Here is a 22,515-nt window from a genome sequence, read left to right on the forward strand (position 1 = left end):
AAGATTAATTTGTTTGGTTCAGATGGTCTCGAGCATGTGTGGCGGCAATCAGGTGAGGAGTACAAAGATAAGTGTGTCATGCCTACAGTCAAGCATGGTGGTGGGAATGCCATGGTCTGGGGCTGCATGAGTGCAGCAGGTGTTGGGGAGTTACATTTCATTGAGGGACACATGAACTCCAATATGTACTGTGAAATACTGAAGCAGAGCATGATCCCCTCCCTCCGGAAACTGGGTCGCAGGGCAGTGTTCCAGCATGATAATGACCCCAAACACACCTCTAAGACGACCACTGCTTTATTGAAGAGGCTGAGGGTAAAGGTGATGGACTGGCCAAGCATGTCTCCAGACCTAAACCCAATAGAACATCTTTGGGGCATCCTCAAGCGGAAGGTGGAGGAGCGCAAAGTCTCGAATATCCGCCAGCTCCGTGATGTCGTCATGGAGGAGTGGAAAAGCATTCCAGTGGCAACCTGTGAAGCTCTGGTAAACTCCATGCCCAGGAGAGTTAAGGCAGTTCTGGGAAATAATGGTGGCCACACAAAATATTGACACTTCAGGAACTTTCACTAAGGGGTGTACTCACTTTTGTTGCCGGTGGTTTAGACATTAATGGCTGTATATTGAGTTATTTTGAGGGAAGAATAAATTTACACTGTTATATAAGCTGCACACAGACTACTTTTCATTGTGTCAAAGTTTCATTTTGTCAGTGTTGTCCCATGAAAAGATATACTTAAATATCTGCAGAAATGTGAGGGGTGTACTCACTTTTGTGATACACTGTACATTTGTATGGCATAGCAATTTTGGCATAGCATAGTCATTATGTTACAGAAGGATAATTGTGTACATTTACATTTACATTTTCAGCATTTAGCAGACGCTTTTATCCAAAGCGACTTACACAATGAGCAGAACACGATGAGCAATTGAGGGTTAAGGGCCTTGCTCAGGGACCCAACAGTGGCAACTTGGTGGTGGCGGGGCTTGAACCGGCAACCTTCTGTTTACCAGTCCAGAACCTTAACCACTGAGCTATCACTGGCCTATGCAATATGCAAATTGGCCTGTGTAATATGCAAATATACATTTTAAACTCCAAATGTATTTTATAAACAATGATGCAACATCAGTAAAAAAAATGTTAAAAATTGGTTTAATGCACAAAGATTCTGTCTTTGCTTTTGATTGTAGAAGAGCAGTGCATGATTAAATCTTTCCAAACTGTAAAGCATTATTTTGTCCATAGACCTCTATCATTGATACAAATATAATAGTAGTAAACTATTTCTATTTTTATATTTCTCTAAATATTTATTTAAATCCAAATATAGCTTGTGCTTCACCAAAATTTGCATAATTAAATAAATGTATGTTTACACAACAAATTAGAAGTGCAGTTTCAGCTTCAAATCAGTATATCAAACTCACATAGTAAAGTGCATTCAAATGTATCCCTCTTCATTATGTCACACACGCATGCTGTTCAGTGACTACCAGCATGATACTTATTGCATATGATTCTCACAAGTTCTTTCAATGCCTTTGAGTCCTGTTACTGGCAGCGTTCTTGCTGTTCATAATATTCACAGATATTCACTTTATAGCATGTCTCCAGTGGCAAACAATTACATTCAGTTGAAAAGGATTTAAATTTGATGATGTGCTTGTGTAATCCACCACTAATAATAAAATTCCACTTGAAGCTATAACCAGTAAAATGTAAACTTCAATTCAATATCCTGAATCACATTGGATGTTATACATGTTGAATCGGCATGGGGCAATCTGCCATCCATGAGCTGTGCAGCCATTATGGTTTGTCTGTAAGAAAGGAAACAATAAAAAAAAGTTCACCATTTACTGCTTTGCAACTGTAACTATATAACTGTATAACTTCTAGTTCTAGTGCTTAGTTATGCACCAGCACTGCTCCAGTAGCCACCAGCAGTGCTTTAGAATAATAGATACTCTGAGTCCCCACTATATGATCACACACGATTTCCTCCACCACACAAGGTAAATGAAATTTCCCCCCAGTAGTACAGTACACCAATGTAATATTCATTTACAGGTTTTACACTAAATTGTTTATTGTTAATTTTACTGTTTATTATATGTGCATATTTATCATTATCATGCCTATGTGGTTATTTTGTTTGGTAAATGTCTGACTTTTCTGAGTGCTTCTTTTATTCAAATCTAGGCACTGCTGTCATTTGGGATCAGTGCTATACAGTACAAATTACATTAACCAGAAGGTGATACCTGATGGTCTGGCATGAAGAGCTTGTGCCAGATGCAGTATTGGGTCCTCACTGTTCCTCAGCAGCAGTGTACACCTCTCCCTCCTGACTCTGAAACATGTACTGGGACATAGCAGCAGGGATGAGGATGTTAGCCAGCTCCTACACATACAACACACAGGTAGAAAACATAGAACAAGTAAGAGGTGGAACATCATTTTACATTTAAGTCTGTTTCAGATTCTGCTATAAGAATGATCACCAAGGTCAACAGACTTCTAAAGGTTAATCTCCTTAAGATTATTAAAAGATAAGTGAGACACTCACTGATTTGAGGTTTGGATCGATCTCTGTGAAGTTCCACTCATTCATAGTCAAACTCGATGTGAAAGGCTACAATAGAGAGAAGTATTTTTTATTTTTTTAATGAAAATAACATAGTGAGTAAGGAAACACTGTACTATAACTTATATATAGTATCTTTATACTGAAATTACAATAAAATCCTGTGAAATGTTCACAGTAAACAAAGATATGAGAGAGAAACCGGAAACGTTTTTGCCAGTTACTCAGTACATTGTCACTCTACCAAACATCTATCATTCTGTTCATTCCACTAACCAACAGTCTTTCCCACCATCCATCCATGTGTCCGTCTGTGTTAACTTGCAATAAGTCTTTATACATTACAGTGGGAGAAATTTGGCTCACTTTTCTGTGCAAAATTGTTTGATTTTAGCTACAGTGGTGGATTTTGAGCATGAATTGACCATTTAAGGTTTTGCTAAAGCATATAAATGGGATACATTGTTTCTTTTTGCCATTCAGAGGTGAACTTTCTTGTGTACTTTGGATCACTGCTGAATAACCCAAATGCACTTGATAATAATACGTAAAATTAATAGGTAATTTTATCCATTAAAATCAAATATGCAACACAGTAAAGTGTGCAAAGTCTGAATACTTTCTGAATTAATTGTAGTACCCCATCTATTTTCTATTTAGACACTTACAAGCTAGTTTTGCTTCATTGCATGACAGCTACAAATGTGGGAAGATGAGGACCAACTGGCTTCTTAAAATTATATTTACAACAGATAGCCACTAAATTCTACTTTAAAGGCTGCCAATCATGCACCAGGGTATTAAAAAGCAAGTAATCAAATTTGGTGGAGAACTAAATTACATCCTTGCTGCTCAGACAGGCTATCATGAATATCTACGGCATCAAAATTTAAACTCACAACCTCAAAAAAAGAAGGCAAATGCTATAGCATTTAACCAAATACATCACGTATGATGTTTCTGGTTACTCTGGGTAAGCCAGAGCTAATAAAAAAAGATTAAAGATCATCTAATACTGTATATGTGTGTGTGTGTGGTATTTACATCTATATTTGCAGAGCTGGACTCCATACTTTGCTGGTGGCTCCTTAGCAGTTGCTGCAGCTCCTCAAAACTTAAGTCCACATTTTCAACAGCATCCGTTTCTGGCCTAAAGCACACACACACACACACACACACACACACACACACCAAACACAAACAGTATCAGATCATTTATCAATAATATCAAACATTTTCTAATCAAATATATCTCCCACTTTACTAACCTGTTCAGCATGGTACTCTTAAACTTCTTTTCTCCAGAGCCTGATCCTCGACCATCTAGAACTGATTGCACCATAGACAGAGAAAGAATGGGGGGTTCAGCGCACACCTCACAAGAGCTGGGTGGTACATCCTCACCGCGCCTGCGCAGATCTGGGCTCACTGGTTCTTCCTTAATAAGCATTAGACACCTTTGCCTAAATTAACAAGTAATATTGCAACATCATACAACAACAGACTGGTTATTTTATACAAAAATGGAACATAGGCTGTTAATTTTTATATACAGTGCCATGAAAAGTATTTACCCCTTTCGGATGTATTTTATTATTGCATATTAAACATAATCACACATTTAGTTACTTAAACATAATAATCACACATTTAGTTACTTAATCAACCAATCAATAAAATTTTATTAGGTAATTACACTAAAATGACTAGAGTTAGACTAGTCAGACCTATGGTTATATAAATTGCTGCAAGAATGTAAGAGCTGTTATCTCCAAAAGGAAGATATTACAATTATTGAATCTTCCCAGGAGTGGTCAGCCTTGACAGCACATTGACAGCTCATTTAGAAAGGAAATTCCACAGGATTCCACAACTGGAAAGAGCTAGAATGGTATTCATGGGGGAGTTGCCAGGCACTGCTAATGTAGGATCTATGGGTCAACACAAAAATGCACCCAACTTGATTTATTAACATAGGGAGAACCAAATGCCCTATGTTTTATAACCATCTCAACTTAAGTGTATCCTGCCATAAAGATAAGGATTTTTGTATTTCAGAAGGAGAAGGAGCAAAAACATCATGAAAAAAAACAACAAAAGAAATGTGTTTAAAAAAATCTAAAAGACACTTTTAATTAATACATCTATAGCTAAGAACTTTATGGGACATTCATAAGACCATATTATAATATGGCAATATTATGATTGTAGCACATTGTTTTATTTCTCTGTGTTACTAAAACAGCGGCATGTCTACGGGTGGCCTGAGGTGGACATCTTTTCACAATGTAATGTACGGTGGACAAGACTTTAATCATTTTAATTATTAAGTGATGAGCCACTTTGCTGGCAAGGAGTGAGACTTTGGTATCTTTCTTTTTTACACAAGTGCCTGTCACCAATTTACTTGCTTATTGTGGAATATTTCAAAACTGTGTAGCTTGAATATTCTATAAACTTTTCACTCTTATTTTACCCCTGTCCAAACGTACCCATGTCCAATCAAAATTGTAAATTAAATAATTGTGACGTACATAAACAAATCACAGATTCTCATTTTTACTGCATTTCACAAAATATCCCACACATTTTTGTACATTTTGTCTGACAAATATGCAAAAATAAAGAAAATTAGAAAAGGGAAGGGGGCACATACAATTGTGGAACTGTGTGACACAGGTTAGGTCAATACAATAAGCTATTTTAAACATCTAGGTTAAACAACTAGATTTGATGCATGCAATTGTATGTTGCTGCTCATTTCAGCTGATTAATTAATAGGACCATTTATGTGACATTATAACACCTGTAATGTCACCTACAATCCCTGAAGCAGTTACAGTGTATCACAAAAGTGAGTACACCCCTCACATTTCTGCAAATATTTCATTATATCTTTTCATGGGACAACACTATAGACATGAAACTTGGATATAACTTAGAGTAGTCAGTGTACAACTTGTATAGCAGTGTAGATTTACTGTCTTCTGAAAATAACTCAACACACAGCCATTAATGTCTAAATAGCTGGCAACATAAGTGAGTACACCCCACAGTGAACATGTCCAAATTGTGCCCAAATGTGTCGTTGTCCCTCCCTGGTGTCATGTGTCAAGGTCCCAGGTGTAAATGGGGAGCAGGGCTGTTAAATTTGGTGTTTTGGGTACAATTCTCTCATACTGGCCACTGGATATTCAACATGGCACCTCATGGCAAAGAACTCTCTGAGGATGTGAGAAATAGAATTGTTGCTCTCCACAAAGATGGCCTGGGCTATAAGAAGATTGCTAACACCCTGAAACTGAGCTACAGCATGGTGGCCAAGGTCATACAGCGGTTTTCCAGGACAGGTTCCACTCGGAACAGGCTTCGCCAGGGTCGACCAAAGAAGTTGAGTCCACGTGTTCGGCATCATATCCAGAGGTTGGCTTTAAAAAATAGACACATGAGTGCTGCCAGCATTGCTGCAGAGGTTGAAGACGTGGGAGGTCAGCCTGTCAGTGCTCAGACCATACGCCGCACACTGCATCAACTCGGTCTGCATGGTCGTCATCCCAGAAGGAAGCTGATGCACAAGAAAGCCAGCAAACAGTTTGCTGAAAACAAGCAGTCCAAGAACATGGATTACTGGAATGCCCTGTGGTCTGACGAGACCAAGATAAACTTGTTTGGCTCAGATGGTGTCCAGCATGTGTGGCGGCGCCCTGGTGAGAAGTACCAAGACAACTGTATCTTGCCTACAGTCAAGCATGGTGGTGGTAGCATCATGGTCTTGGGCTGCATGAGTGTTGCTGGCACTGGGGAGCTGCAGTTCAGTGAGGGAAACATGAATTTCAACATGTACTGTGACATTCTGAAACAGAGCATGATCCCCTCCCTTCAAAAACTGGGCCTCATGGCAGTTTTCCAACAGGATAACGACCCCAAAAACAACCTCCAAGATGACAACTGCCTTGCTGAGGAAGCTGAAGGTAAAGGTGATGGACTAAACCCAATTGAGCACCTGTGGCGCATCCTCAAGTGGAAGGTGGAGGAGTTCAAGGTGTCTAACATCCACCAGCTCCGTGATGTCATCATGGAGGAGTGGAAGAGGATTCCAGTAGCAACCTGTGCAGCTCTGGTGAATTCCATGCCCAGGAGGGTAAAGGCAGTGCTGGATAATAATGGTGGTCACACAAAATATTGACACTTTGGGCACAATTTGGACATGTTCACTGTGGGGTGTACTCACTTATGTTGCCAGCCATTTAGACATTAATGGCTGTGTGTTGAGTTATTTTCAGAAGACAGTAAATCTACACTGCTATTCAAGTTGTACACTGACTACTCTAAGTTATATCCAAGTTTCATGTCTATAGTGTTGTCCCATGAAAAGATATAATGAAATATTTGCAGAAATGTGAGGGGTGTACTCACTATTGTGATACACTGTAGTTGATCTATAATCTTTATGAGCTATTATAATCCCACATGTATTTAGTCTGATGCTTAAATGAATGTGTAATATTTCAGATACAAAAATACCTTGACTCCTCCATTTGAATAGCCACTGTATTGGACTGTGCCATGTTTGTAACTTCTGAGATGACTGGCCCTCCTGTCATTGTGCTAATACTGGAACATGATGTGACATCTGTTGATGGCTTAATGTTAAAGAGAAAGAAAGTCGTTTTGGATATTGCAAGAGAATTGTTACATTTTGATTTATTTTGGAGTGAAAATATGTTATTTTTTATTACTGATAAGACCAAATGTACTGGATGTAATAGGGTAATTATCTGGATATAGTGAAATAGTGCATCAGTTATGTTACTGTGGTTAAAAAGAATATTGTTTATTAAAACAGTTGCAACCGTAATACTATATAATGATCCTTTTAGATATTTATGTAATTCCCTGCAGTTGACAATAGACTGTCCGACTAACAAATTGAATAATTTTGCCAAAATGTTTCAAGGTAATACATTTTCATATTAAGGGTTAATTGGGTTAAATGTTTTCTTGTTGCTTTTTACTTGTTTAAAATTATTTTATATTTATTACATTATGTTAAAAAACTTCTAATAACTGGGTGGCAGTAATAAGGCACAACATTTGGATTTTGGATGGAAGGTCATATATTGAGGTTTTTTATAATTTTTTTTATTTCTAATTTCAGTACTTACAGTACTGTGACAGTATACTGTCTAAGCAATTGAGGGTTAAGGCCTTGCTCAAGGTGGGGCTTGAACAAGCAACCTTTCAATTACTAGTCCAGTACCTTAACCACTCGGCTACAACTAGGCACAAGTAATGTGGCATAACCTCTATAATTTAACTGTTGTTTATTTAAAGTTTTAAGTATTTAAAGTTTAAGTTTATAGCTAAACTTCAATAACACTTGATATCTGACCACTGAACACATTTTACAGCTGGTTTAAATGCTCTCAAATGCTATTAAATTTAGAAAGTGGTTGTGTCTTATTACTGCCAGGAAGTTATACATTTTACAGCTCTATGTAACACAGTTTAAATGTATAGTGGAGAAAAAAACCTTACATGTCATTTTTTTAACAAGGTAATTATGTCATGATGTTACTGTGTTCTACAGGGAATGCCAGGGAAGGTCAGTCAGTATGCAATGTGCTATGTCAAAAATGTCAACAAAAAAAAAGAACTAAACACAAGTTACTCTAACTTAAAAAAATCACTAAATTATTAGTTTTTGGATGTCAGAGTAAAAAACTTCCATCTGAAAAACAGATTAATGGCAAGCAAAGTAAAGAAGCACTTGGTAAATATGCAGAGCAGTAATATTATTAAAGACAATACATGAAATTTTGCAAACATACTGTGGATTTGGCATGACGTTAAAAAGTATTAGTACAATTCTGAACTCCTGCAAACAAACCCACAATTGACCACAATAGAGTCACAAATATTTAAATGTAATTTAATTCATATTTAAGTTAAGTAAGTTATGTAATCAACAGTTAATTAATCCACCTACATCACTAAAATCCAGGGCTACTCTGACAGACATGCCCTTTACAAGTGTATATAAACCAAGGTTAATTACCGATTGGATGTAGAAAGGCTCCTGTATGGGCTCCATAGAATGACTGTGACTGAATGTTGTGGCTGGAGGAGTGGTGGAACCATCATCCAACATCAGAGGCCTGAAAGACATCGAGTGAAAAATTACACCACAAGAAAACAGTAATCTTTATGTGACATATGCAACTATTCGTACACAGTTAAAGATTAAAAGATTAAAAGTGATGTCCACTACAACATGTCCACTACAACATGAAAATATCTCATTAAAAATAATATATCCTTGTAATGTATACCCCGAAAGAACCAGAAAAAAAAATTCTGAGTTGATTAGCCACATACAGTATCCATAAATCTTCTTGGATGTGTCTCCACAAGCTTTGCACACCTTGATTTGGGCAGTATCCTTAATGACAGATCCTCTCAAGCTCCCTCAGGTTGAATGGTGTTTACGTCTGGGCCACTCAGGAACATTTACAGACTTGCCCTGAAGCCACGTTAGAATTGTTTTGGCTGTAATGACAAGTCATTGTCATACTAAAAGTTGTACTTTTGCCCTTGGTGTGATGTTTTCTTCAAGGCTGTTCCTATATTTGGCTGGATTCATCTTTCCCTTAATTCTTACCAGTCTCCCTGTATTTGCTGCTAAAAAGTACTGAAATAGTATGATGCTGTGACCATGATATTGCATCATGGTGATAGCATTAGGAAGTTGATGAGTAGTCTGGTTGTTGCCAGACATAGTACTCGCTGTTTTGTCCAAAAAGTTTTATTTTTGTCTCATTAGACCAGCTACTATTTGTGTAGCCAAAATCTATCCCATGATATTTATCAAACTCCAAGTGGGCTGTCATATGCCTTTTACTTAACAGGCTTCTGTCTTGCCGTTCTATTAGGCCTGATTTATTGAGTGCTGCAGAGATCATTCTCCATTCAACAGGTTCTTATATCTCAGCACAGGACTTTAAGAGCTCTTTTAGAGTGACCACTGGGTTTATTAACTCCCTGACTGAGGCCCTTCTTGTTCAAATGCACAATTTATCCAAACCATCAACTCAATAAAGTTGTATATATATTGTTATATATTATTGCACTGATCGATTCCTTGCAACAGTTTGACCATGGAGATATACAATCAGGGATTCATGGCTTGTTTTTTTGTCAATGCAGTGTAAACATTATAGACCCATATGTGTGCTATTACAAACCGTAACAGGGCTGGATGTGCATTGCTAGAAGTGCAAGAAGAATCCACACATCTGCAAGAATGGAAATAGAACCCTGACAAATCAAGGTATAATAATACTGCGGCAAAAAAGTCACTAACCAAAAGGGGAAAAGGCAAATGAATAAGGTGGCCAAAATAAGAAAAATAATGTAACAAATGAAGGACAAAAAAACATCCACAACCTGCAATGGAGAAAGTGGATTAACTAGGTATAGCACAGAACTGAGAACTGGATGTCACAATATGACTGACTGCTAGGGTCGTCTGCGACAAGCCGGCTCTCAAAAAAGGGAAGATAGGGACCTTTCAGAACCAGCCAGACCGGCAATGCACAAGCGGCACCCCAACCCCGACATAATGTGGATTTACGGGTGGGGTCTGCTCCAGAAAAGGAACATCATGTAACCTCTGGGGCAATCCACTCTCCCAGCATGGTCCCACCATAAGGCCCAACACTGGGGTGAGTTTTTTTATTTTATTTTTTATTTTTTTAAATGGATTTTCTCCCCTTTTTCTCCCCCTTTAGCACGTCCAATTTTTGCCCAATTGCATCATGCTTCCTCTCTGCCTATACCGAACCCTGCTCTGACCAAGGAGACTGAAGCTAACCCACACCCCCTCCGGCACGTGGGCAGCAAGCCGCATGCATCTTATCACCCACACATTGACGAGTGTTGTGCCACCTAGCGTTGTGTACAGAGAGACACACCCTAAGAGCACTCTTTCCTCATCTCTGTGAAGGCGCCTCTAATCAGCCAGCAGAGGTCGTAATTGCACCAGTCTGACAGAGAGAGACCCATATCCGGCTTTAGTCCCGCCCATCTGAACAACAGGCCAATCGTTGTTCATGTGGCCACTCAGCCTTCAGCCCGCAAGGCAGAGCTGAGGTTTGATACGATGTAGTCGAGATCCCAGCTCTGGCTGCAGCGTGTGTTTTTACCGCTGCGCCACCTGAGCGGCCTACTGGGGTGAGTTTTAAGGAAGCTAAAGAATACTGGCATCACACACCAGGGGAAGACCAGACTCTACCTAGCAGGATAGTATAACAGCTTCAGAGAAAAGCAAGTGTGTCAGCAAAGGGGCTGGCAAGTGTGAAAAGGAATTCACCTGAAGCGAATTAACACTTACAGGGCGCAGGTGATTGATGTGTCAGACTCTTCTAATTGACAGTCATCTGCACCTCTGTGCCCTCTCTGCCAGCCAAAAATGGCAATGCAAAAGGACACGACTCTTAATGTGGGTCAGCTGCTGAACTGCTTCAGCAGCTGCCACATTACACTAACCATATTTAGTTCATTTAAATTGGAGCAGGTGGACTAAATTTGAATTAGTGATGTATCCCAAGGATAATTAAAGCAAATCAGGTTACCACAATTGCAGTGCCATAGCAAAGGGTCTGAATACTTTGGTGAATTCAGGTTTTGTTTTTCAATTTCATTACAGGTGATCAAGATTGATGAGTAGAAGTAGCAATTTTATTCATTTTTATCATCTGTATATGAAACTTAAATATTAAGAAACTTGACTATAAAGCTAGCTTGTTTTAGATAAGGTTCAGCCATTATTGCACCATTTAATTCCACTAATAGCAAGACTGCCACTAATGGGCAAAAATAGTATTCAAGGAATGGTTGCAAGGTAAAAATCATTGCTAACTTGGAGGAACAAACAGACTAATTTGGCTTTTGCCCAAAAATCTTGATGCTGCTTTTTGGTATAATATATTTGAAGTAAAAAATTTAACTTTTTGGAAGACATGACCATTGTGTTACCATGGTGGTGCAGCTAATAGGCATTTTACAATAAGAACATTAAGCCAACAAACACCGTGGTGGTGATGGTGTAGAAGTGCTTTACTGCTTTAGGGCCTTAATTGATGGAACCATGAATTCTGCTCTCTACTAGAAAATCCTGAAGGACAATGTCCAGTGTCCAGAGTTTTAAAGCCTAAGTTCAGTTGGGTTCTGCCTTTGAAGGCCAAGTCAAAAGCCAGACTTTTTTAACCCATGCAACTCATACTTGGCATTGTTTATTGGTTCTGGTTTTCCACTTGAAACAACCCTAAGAATTTACACTGGTGGTGTGGTTAAGAGTCAGAAGTTGGACAGTATATTCCCGGCCCTTGTACTTCTTCTCACCTGATCTATTTTTCCAGGCCACACTAGCTGACACTGCATTTCTTCATAGAGGGTAGCAGGTCATGTGCTGTGGTTCAGTGGGTTGGTATGTGTGCACGTCAGGACCACAGAGCTCGATAGATCTAATTCAGCATTCAGCTCCATTCAGGCCAGGTGGGACAGTGAACTGTGTCAGCTGACCACATCCAGCTGAGTTGGCCATTCCCACAGCTGTGTTTATAGGGCCCACACACGTAGATTTTCTATTTTCTGACTGCCCCCTTTTTGAATGTGTGATAAATGATCATATAAATAAAGCAAGAATTTATACTCACAATTTTCTCTTGGTTCCTACTGTGCTGTTTGGACTGCCCTGCATCTGGCTAAACAGGAACTGAATCAGCTAATAAACCAAAAGACAGAGAATTATTCAGCACTATCTATTATCCAAATACCAATGATTCAGCACTAGCCATCAAAAACTAAAGCAGTCACATTTTATGTGTTCTCTTTCTTACTTTGTTTACCACTTTCTGCTGCTGTGTGTGATGTTGCCTTAATGACACCACTTCCCTCCAGAGAACTTCATTCTGTCTACACAGAAAAATAACAGAGAATAAAGCTATTACTATTTGTCAGTCAAAGAAAATGTCAGTCAAAACGGTGGGTTGTAATATGTTAAAAGTGATGAATATAATATATTTTCTCCCTTTTTTTAGCGCGTCCGATTTTTACCCAATTGCGTTATGCTTCCTCTCTATTGGTGCTGACCCCCGCCCCGACTGAGGAGAGCGAACTGACACACGCCCCCTCTGATACGTGCACAGTAGCCGACTGCATCTTTTCACCTTTACGAGGCAAGTTCATATGCGAATCAGCCTTGTGCATGGAGAGCCACACCCTGATCAATGCATTATTCCTGGACTCTGTGCAGACTCCATTAATCAGCCAGCAGAGGTCGTAATTGCATCAGTTATGAGGTCCCTCTCCGGCTTCCCCCTGTATAAACAACAGCCAAACGTTGTTCATATAGCCACCCAGCCCGGCCGGATGGCAGAGCTGAGATTCAATATGATGTATTTGAAATAACAGCTCTGGTGTGCTAGCGTGTCTTACCGCTGTGCCACCTGAGCGGCTTTATTATTTTTAGGGGAACCTAGGGCACTAGTAGTGCAACTTCGGAAATGTAATTTTTGCCCATTCTGGCATGATACAAGATTTCAGCTGCCCAACAGCCATCTCTTCTTCATGATGTGCTACACGTTTTAAATAGGAGAAATGTCTGGACTGCAGGCAGACCAGTAAAGTATGTACACTCTGTTTCTATAAAGCCATGCTGTTGCACCACATGCAAAATGAGGCCTGACATTGTCTTGCAATAAAAAAAAAAAACATGGACTTCCTGGAAAGGACGTCACCTTGATGGCAGCATATGTCTCTTAAAAATCCAACGTATGCTTCCTCTTCAATGGTACCTTTACACATATGCCAATCACTCATGCGTTGGACACTAATGCCATACCATGACAGATGACAATAGCTGATAACAGTCTGAATGGTCCTTTTTGTCTTTAGCATGGAGAACTCATTGCCTGTTTTCCAAAAACAAGATAAATTGTGTACTCATTTGATGATGGCACATGTTTCCACTGTTTTTGGTCCATCTAAGCTTGGGCCCAGAGAACTCTTTAGCATTTCTGCATAGAACTGATGTATGCCTTTCTCTTTCAGGTTGCATTTCTTAATGTCGCTTAGGATCATGTCAAGTAACAACATTTTTCTGAAGTACTCCCGAGTCCATTGTGCCATATTTATCACAATAGCATGATGGTTTCTCATGCACTGCCTCTGAAGGCCCAAAGGTAATGTACATTCAATAGTGGTTTCTGGTCTTGCCCTACAATAACTGGGATTTTTCATGATTCCCTAAATATTACATGCATACAATTTTATGTATGATAGATAGTGACCTAAAATATTTGTACAATTCTCTTGTGAAATTTGGCAAAAAAAGTGGTGAGCCATCACCCATCATTGCTTGCAAAGACTGAGCCTTTGGCAGACCCTCCCTTTCTACCCCATCATGTTATTCTAACATGTTAACAATTCACCTGCTTATAGTGGAATGTTTCAAAACACTGTAGCTTCAATATCTTACCAACTTTTCACTCTTATTTTGCCCCGTCACAACCTTATTGAGTGAGTTGCATGCACCACATTCAAAATTTGCTTAAATTTACAAAATATATTCTTGTTTTTCTTGCATTTGACAAAATATACACATATTTTACATAAAACAGTTTGTATGTTGTGCTTTTTAATGTGCCAGGCATGCCAGTCTAACACCTGCACTCTCTTACTACAAAGCCATGTTGTTGTAACTTGTGACTTGGCATTGTCTTGTTGAAACAAGCAGGGATGTTCCTTAAAATACTCTAGATAGAAGTATATGTTGCTCTAAACCATACCACAGCATAACATGAACAATACTTGCTTTTAAACTTTTTAATGTAACTGGAATGTTCCCTTTTCTGTTTAGCCTAAAGAACAGTGTTCATTATTTCTAAAAACAATTTGACATGTTGACTTGTCAGATCACAGCACAGCCCCCTTTGCAACAATCTTTTGGCACATAAAACAATGTATTTTATATACAAATACACTGTGACATGTGGACCACAGTACGTTGTCCACTTTGTGTTAATCCATCTCAAATTAACTTGTGCCTAGAGACGTCTGTGGCACTTCTGGATGTTGATATATAACTTTTGCTTACCCTACATGTTTAGATAAAGCAAAAGACAGTGCTGTCTGAGAGACTAAAGGTCACAGGTTTTGTCCTTTATGCTCAGAGATCATTTAATAATGTAAGTGAGTGTGGGTGGTGAAATACTATTCCTGCAGTAATGCAGGATTCACACAGTTGTTTGCAAACTGGTGAACCTTGTACCATTATTGCTTGTAAATTACTAAGCCTTTTGTTAAGGAGCCTTTTATAGCCAATTCATAACAGCATTATCTGTTACCTATTCATCTGTTTACCTAGGAAATGGTGGATATTTATTAAAATCAACATTGTTGATTTGGTAAAGCATTACAAATCTCCTGTATGTCGTTTCCAGCTGCTTTGTGTTTTAATTTTCCAACTTTGAATTGAATTGGCTTTGTATTTGAGCATTAAAAATTAAGGTTTCTTGTATGTGTTTCATAGTTGCCCTCTTACTGTTTCATGTCTTGCATCTGGCACTCCATATTGTCTTGCTGGTTGCGAAGCACTTGTACTTCATACAGGAGTTTACTCAAGTCCTCTTGTCGGACCTTGGTCTCCTCACTTTTTACAATAGATACCTGAGAAAAGACAGAAATACATAATCAGATTGGGGTTTTTTTGCTGAAAAAGTGCTAATGTTTATTTATGTACGAGTTTATGTTGTTAGGCAGTGTTTTGAAGGCCGTCTTCTATCACAAACTTTTCTATTCCCTTACTAGATTAGGTAAGATCAGGTTGTTATTGATTTGCATAGACATTTGAATGTTATTAACCTCTGTTGATGGGTGGTATAGCATTTTGTTTAGTTATTTGATCTACTTACCAGCCATGGGTGTAAATTGGCAAAAGGGACCTAAGATTTTAATTGTCATCTAATTGTCATGAACTAACAATTCATGACAACTATTGTGTTCCCCTTATGGAACACAATAGTTCCTCCCCTCATAACCATTAGTTTCACCATTGATAAATGATCAGCTATTGTTCTCAGTACACTCTGCAAGTCTGGCTGGATTGTGCAGACTTCCACTGTACAACATGAGATCGGATTAAATGTTTGAACATGCCACTCCACTTCTGCTTTACCTCAAGTGTCTTACTTTATCAAAGCCAGAACCAACCCTGACTATCTGATGTCAGTGTCTAAAGCCTGCACTGTACCTCAAGCCTATTATGTCCCACCACCCTTGGAACCACAAGGAAAGCTTGACTAAACTCACCACTTTTTAATGTGCAAGTAAGAGAAGCATCAAGACTTTTTTGGTACTATCATGGATGGTGGAACTTCTCTTGGAAGTTCTCTTGAATCCCTGTCTGTCTGTAAATAGAGACTTGACACCTTTACGTTATAGCATAAGTAAACAATCAGTTCCTCTGTAAATCACCTTACATAAAAGCATCTGCCAAATACCATATATTTAAATGTTGATAATGAGTGTTCCTGCATTTATCATACCTTGCGCTTTATGTGTTCCAGCAGATGCTCGTGGCCTTGAAGGAAGTAAAGATGCTGAAACTCTGTGTCATCTCTCTCTGGCTTTACTAGTCCACTTTGTTCAATATTCACCACCTTCCTGAAGCCGTCTAAGACATGACAACAGAACCAAAAATGTAAATGTAAATGGGAAATCTATATATAGAAATCGAATTAATGTCTATCACAGGGCACACATACACACACCCAGAAAGGACCCTGGCAACCTGGCCAGGGAAATCAAACCGTGCGTGATAGCGCAACACCACAGAACATGTTTTCACTGTCTTTCAGTCCATCTGGAATGAGGCCTGGGCCAGAGAGCTTGTTGGTGTTTCTGCATAGAATTAATGACTGGCTTTCTTTTTGTGTAATAGAGTTTCAGGTTGCATTTCATAATGCAGTGGCAGAATGATTTGCATGGCAACAGTTTTCTGAATACAACAAAAGTTTTTTAATACAATCATTCCTAATATACTGGTGGGAAAGCTGTCTGTTCTAGACTCCACCCTTACACTCAGCACTGGCTCCCAAAATGCATCAAAGGTCAAACAAACCGAACTCTAAATTCTTCAAACCATTTTTAATTTCTCTAATATACAAATAGAATAATTTTGGGTAATACAGGGACATACACTGATCAGCCATAACATTAAAACCACTTCCTTGTTTCTACACTCACTGTCCATTTTATCAGCTCCACTTAGCATATAGAAGCACTTTGTAGTTCTACAATTACTGACTGTAGTCCATCTGTTTCTCTACATACCTTTTTAGCCTGCTTTCACCCTGTTCTTCAATGGTCAGGACCCCCACAGGACCCCCACAGAGCAGGTATTATTTGGGTCAATCTCAGCACTGCAGTGACACTGACATGGTGGTGGTGTGTTAGTGTGTCTTGTGCTGGTATGAGTGGATCAGACACAGCAGCGCTACTGGAGTTTTAAATACTGTGTCCACTCACTGTCCACTCTATTAAACTCTCCTACCTAGTTGGTCCACATTGTAGATGTAAAGTCAGAGACGATCGCTCATCTATTGCTGCTGTTTGAGTTGGTCATCTTCTAGACTTTCATCAGTGGTCACAGGACGCTGCCCACAGGGTGCTGTTGGCTGGATATTATTGGTTGGTGGACTATTCTCAGTCCAGCAGTGACAGTGAGTTGTTTAAAAACTCCAGCAGGGCTGCTGTGTCTTATCCATTCATGGGGTCCTGACCATTAAAGAACGCATAAAGGGGGGTAACAAAGCATGCAGAGAAACATATGGAGTTCTACAATTACAGTTAGTAATTGTAGAACTACAAAGTGCTTCTATATGGTAAGTGGAGCTGATAAAATGGACAGTGAGTGTAAAAACAAGGAGGTGGTTTTAATGTTATGGCTGATCGGTGTATATGTTTGTACAAAGACAATAAAGACATTCCCTTCTATTCTAAGTATTCCCAAGCCTACGTGGCTGTATTCATTACATTAGTATTTTCTAATGGCTTGAAGGTCACACACATTAAGTAGTTGTTTTTGTTTTTACCCTATATGGACTAAATACCTTGATTATATCTTCCATTGAGAAATCCTCTCATGAAGTTTGGAACACAGTGGTAAGCCACAACCCAACATTGCTTGTACATACTGAGTGAGCCTTTGGAGGCATGTCCTTTAAAACCTAATCATGATTCCCTCGCATGTTACCATGTGAAGGAATGATTGGGATGGTTGGTGAGGTAGATGGCAGGGATGTTGTTTGTTGTAAATAGCTCCTTAGGTAGTTTTTTAAAGTTTGCACGGTGTTGTTGGGTGATGTACTGTAAATGCTTTGCAGTATGATGCAAAGCATCTGACATTATGAAGTTATAGGATGTTATGTAGTTAGGCTACCTAGGTGGTAAATAGCGGGGTTTTGGAGTTGAAGGTGACTGGCACTGCAGGGTGTGAAGAGACTGTGGAGTTTGATTTGGTATCAACAATTATCAACGTCCATTATGGCAGGTAGTTGTTGAGCAGGGTTGAAGATCAGGCGTTGGCAGATGGTATGGGCTGTAATGCTGAATTTGGATTTATGTGAAAAAGGTGGGGGATATTGTATGAAAAGAGGGTAGGGTGTTGGATGAAAGTGGGAGAGGGTGGCATATCTCAGTTCATGGAACATAGTACATAGCTCATAGTACATAGTAAAAATGTCAACTTATAAAAGGTCAAGGTATAACTTCTGTTTTGGGAAGTGGGATGGGATGGGGTGGGATCAAATTGGTGCTGGGGAATGGGATGAATTTTGAAAAACAAAACCGTGAAGAGCTGAGGATAAATAAGGGTATGCAGTGGGATAAATAGGGATAAGAGGAAAAGGAGTAGAGGGGGAAGTGAATAGAGTTAGATGGTGGGCTAAATAGGGGTAGGATGAATGGGCTAAATAGATGTAGGATGAATAAAGGTTGGGGTTGGGATGAATAGAGGAAAGTGGTAGGATGAATGGAGAAGAGGTGGGGATTAATAATAAAGGAAATTGAAATGAATAGGGCAGGCTGTTGGATAAAAATAGAATATAATTTAAAAATAAAATTCAAATTCAACTGGACAGCCATAACATAAACAGAGACCTAAGCAAATTCTAGAAATTCTGAAGGTATGTTACCCATAGGTTTTTTTTAAATCTTTTTAAGCATTACTGTTGTTCTGAATTATTATGAATTATTAAATTATTAATTCATTCAATTAGTATTACTGAAGACTGGAAAACTTCTCAAAATTCTTTTGTGGTCTTATTCAGCTTCATTTATCATTCAGTTAATCTTTTAAACTCATAAAAAAAGTTTATTTTGACTAAAGCAGGAATGACTTAAAATAATACATACACATGTTGAGTTGGCGCACAAAGCTGGCCATGTTGTTGTGCTTGAAGTATTTGGGCAGAACCTCTTTGGCAAAACTGCCTTGATCAAAGACATGGAAACTGGTACCAGTCTAGATGGGGAAAATGCTGTGTGTTAACAAAGAAGAACACTGCAATATAATCTATCAAATAAATACACTTAAAATTACCCAGTGTATAAAAAATACATTGCATAATAACTTGTAAGTACAATTGTTTATAAAGCTATAATGAAATAAACAGAGATGGTCTATATGTACAGTACTTCCACAATGGTTGACAACAATAAATTTTTTTAGTTACATTTATTATGCTGTAAATAGTAAAATGATTTATTTCATGAGTAAATTAAAGGCAGGGTTTTTTCAAGTATATAGTACGTAAAGAGTATTTATAGATTGATGAATTATGTACAAACACAATTTCTGGAAAAAGTTGGGACATTTTGTCAAATGCAGTATTATCAAGAGTGTGATTTGTTAATTCTCTTGAATACCTTTTAATGTTGTGCTTAACCGATTTTATTGTCTTTTTATTTGTGATTTGATGCCTGCACCACAATTTAGACTATTCAAATTCCACTGTTTTAAACATTCCACAATAAGCTGATTAAAGAAGAATTGACATCATGGCAAGCCAAGATAGGTCATGACTCGTATTGTGCAACAAAATTCTTTCTTTGCACATCCCAGCTTGTTTTGTGGAAGCTGGGGTCAGAGTGCCATTGCATGGCACCCCTGGAGCAGACAGGGTTAAGGGCCCTGCTCAAGGGCCCAACAGTGGCTGCAAAGCTGGGATTCGAACTCTCAACCTTTCATTTGATAGCCCAAGCTCTACCCACTAGGCTTCCACTGTGATAAATATGCCTTTGTCCCATCTTTTTAAGTGTGTTCTAATACTAAATTTGTTTATATTTACAAAATAAAATTGTGGTCAGTGAAAACCTTGATATTATTTTATTAAAGTTCCAAGAAAAAAAACGTCTTGTTTGCACTGCATTTTACAAATAACTTTTTTTGAAATGGGGTTTGTATAATGTGTAAAGTATGAATAAAGTAATAGTGGATGTCCAAAAATAACCGAGGTGAAATGGGCTTGTTATCATCCTTCTATATAAGTTCTATATAAATTACAAAGCACAAATAACTGTGCTGTCAGTGATTTTAAAGTTATATGCAGTTTATAGCTGAATTGTACTTATTTTTCAGGTTTTGATAACAAATATATGGGTCATGGTTTGGGGTTCATTGTTTATGGTATTTAAACTTTAAAATAAAATGAAATAAAAATAAAAACAAGACAACTTCCCAGTTTTGCAACATCTATATTTCCTATAAAGTTTTTGTTTAGAGTTTATGGTAGAGCCACATTTACAGTTCCGTCAATTAATGCAGGTCACCAAGGCCCTAAAACAGCAAGCATTCCAACACTGTCACACTACCACCACTTATGTTTGACAAAAGCTTATGCTGGATATAACAGGACCCTGATTTCTGAAAAGTTTACTTAATCAATTCTAAGAACATTTTACCCAAAGAACTCCATACCATCAAAATTAAATGTAAATTGTTCTTAAACTGTCACACCTTTTGGCATCCAGGATCCAAGGTCTTTATAATACATTAAAATAACTCTTTACTGGTCCCTGAAATTATAGACACCCTTTTGTGTAAATCAATGAGGGCCTAATTTAGAAATGGCCATCCTCAATTTCCAGTTACTTTTTACTTTACAACCAAACAAATTATTCATCCAAATATTTAATTATTCCTTTATTTGAAAAAAGAAATCCTTTTAAAAACTCTTTTTTTATTATTTAATTTTTTTAAATCAATACTATTTTTAATGACTTCTAACTTTAAAATGAACAGGGTTCTGTTTTTAAGCCACAATTTGTGACACATGACACAGTGGTAGTGCAGCTGGCACTTTTGTATTTTAGTCTATTTGATCTATTATTACTGCACATAATGCATTTTGTTTACTACTGTGACTAGTTGCAGCATATTTGACCAATTGTTTAAGAATCCCTGACTTAAATTATAATAGTCAAAGTCTTTATTTAGTTAAGTTTTAATTACATTTAATTACATTATGCGTAATAGGTCGGTAGGACATTTTACTCACACTGCTCCAGCAGATGAGATGGTTGGTCTCTGGGTCTTCCACCAGTGTCCACAGCTTGGTAAGGAAAGCCGGCACATTACTGGCATATCCTCCGTCCACACCTATAGAGCCGGGTGACTCCAGCATGGCTATACTCGTCCTGGGTTTGGATTTCTGTCGTTAAGCACTATCCTATCGTTAAGACTCTTCAGTCAATCTCATTTCAGCAATAGGACTACAATGTTAAGCTGCTAATGATGCCCCTCTCTCTGTCTTTCTGTATATCACTGACTTTCACCAGCACTGACATCTAGCCACATCAGGCCGTGTCATTCACACGTTTGAGTCAGCATAAAGAGAGGATGCAGCCTCATCACCGCTACTTTAACAAAAGAGACTGCAGGGACAATACATGACTCTACAAAGCCTAGAATAATGCTACTTTGTTACACTGGACAATACAGTGATCCAACCTGTGCATGTGAGTTCTGTGTGTTTGAATGATGCATTTAAGCCTATTGTTTGAAAATATTGTTACAAATATTATGGTCTTATGAAGAGTATTCAGTTTAGTTTTAAATCTTCCTTTTTTAGATTTTTCCCATTTGTTTTGTAATGAAGTGAAGAACGGGCTACTTGAAACAGTACTGGCTAAAACCAAATTGACATTTCAAAGTTTAGTCATATGGTAAATATTATAAAGGATAATCATAGCAACCTAGATAATTATTAGTGCACCTTAGCCCTACCCAAACTGTTTTCACAAAGCCAGAAACATATAATTTATTGATTAATTTTAAGTATTTGTAATGAATTACTTCATTTTTATTGATTGAGCTATTAACAGTTAGTGTGAGCGAGACCAAATCAAAATAAATTAGCTTGCTGACATGCAATGTCCCTAAGTAAAAAAAAAAATATATATATAAAAATATATATATATATGTATATATATATACAGTGTATCACAAAAGTGAGTACACCCCTCACATTTCTGCAAATATTTCATTATATCTTTTCATGGGACAACACTATAGACATGAAACTTGGATATAACTTAGAGTAGTCAGTGTACAGCTTGTATAGCAGTGTAGATTTACTGTCTTCTGAAAATAACTCAACACACAGCCATTAATGTTTAAATAGCTGGCAACATAAGTGAGTACACCCCACAGTGAACATGTCCAAATTGTGCCCAAATGTGTCGTTGTCCCTCCCTGGTGTCATGTGTCAAGGTCCCAGGTGTAAATGGGGAGCAGGGCTGTTAAATTTGGTGTTTTGGGTACAATTCTCTCATACTGGCCACTGGATATTCAACATGG

At 38.2% G+C, this 22,515-nt stretch overlaps 1 protein-coding gene across 1 annotated transcript; it reads right to left on the minus strand.

Annotated features, from left to right (window-relative positions):
• Positions 1-2,318: 2,318 nt before the first annotated feature.
• Positions 2,319-21,340, minus strand: hsf4 (heat shock transcription factor 4). Its single transcript, XM_063005096.1, has 12 exons — positions 21,215-21,340; positions 19,071-19,179; positions 16,202-16,329; positions 15,199-15,323; positions 12,494-12,569; positions 12,311-12,378; positions 8,653-8,752; positions 7,119-7,237; positions 3,863-4,057; positions 3,639-3,744; positions 2,577-2,642; positions 2,319-2,411 (listed from the first exon to the last, which is right to left on the minus strand). The coding sequence occupies exons 1-12, from the start codon at positions 21,338-21,340 to the stop codon at positions 2,319-2,321; spliced, it is 1,311 nt and encodes a 436-aa protein (XP_062861166.1).
• Between the last annotated feature and the right edge of the window lie 1,175 nt (positions 21,341-22,515).

Source organism: Trichomycterus rosablanca, chromosome 11 (genome assembly GCF_030014385.1).
Source record: "Trichomycterus rosablanca isolate fTriRos1 chromosome 11, fTriRos1.hap1, whole genome shotgun sequence".
NCBI classification, from domain to species: domain Eukaryota; kingdom Metazoa; phylum Chordata; class Actinopteri; order Siluriformes; family Trichomycteridae; genus Trichomycterus; species Trichomycterus rosablanca.

Excerpts from the sequence above, each read along its gene's own strand:
- hsf4 (XM_063005096.1), bottom strand. The coding sequence starts at position 21,340 with ATGCTGGAGTCACCCGGCTCTATAGGTGTGGACGGAGGATATGCCAGT. Across the intron at positions 16,330-19,070 it reads TGTGCGCCAACTCAACATGT|ACGGCTTCAGGAAGGTGGTG; the intron begins GTATGTATTATT and ends GTCATGTCTTAG. Across the intron at positions 15,324-16,201 it reads TGGAACACATAAAGCGCAAG|GTATCTATTGTAAAAAGTGA; the intron begins GTATGATAAATG and ends GTCTTTTCTCAG.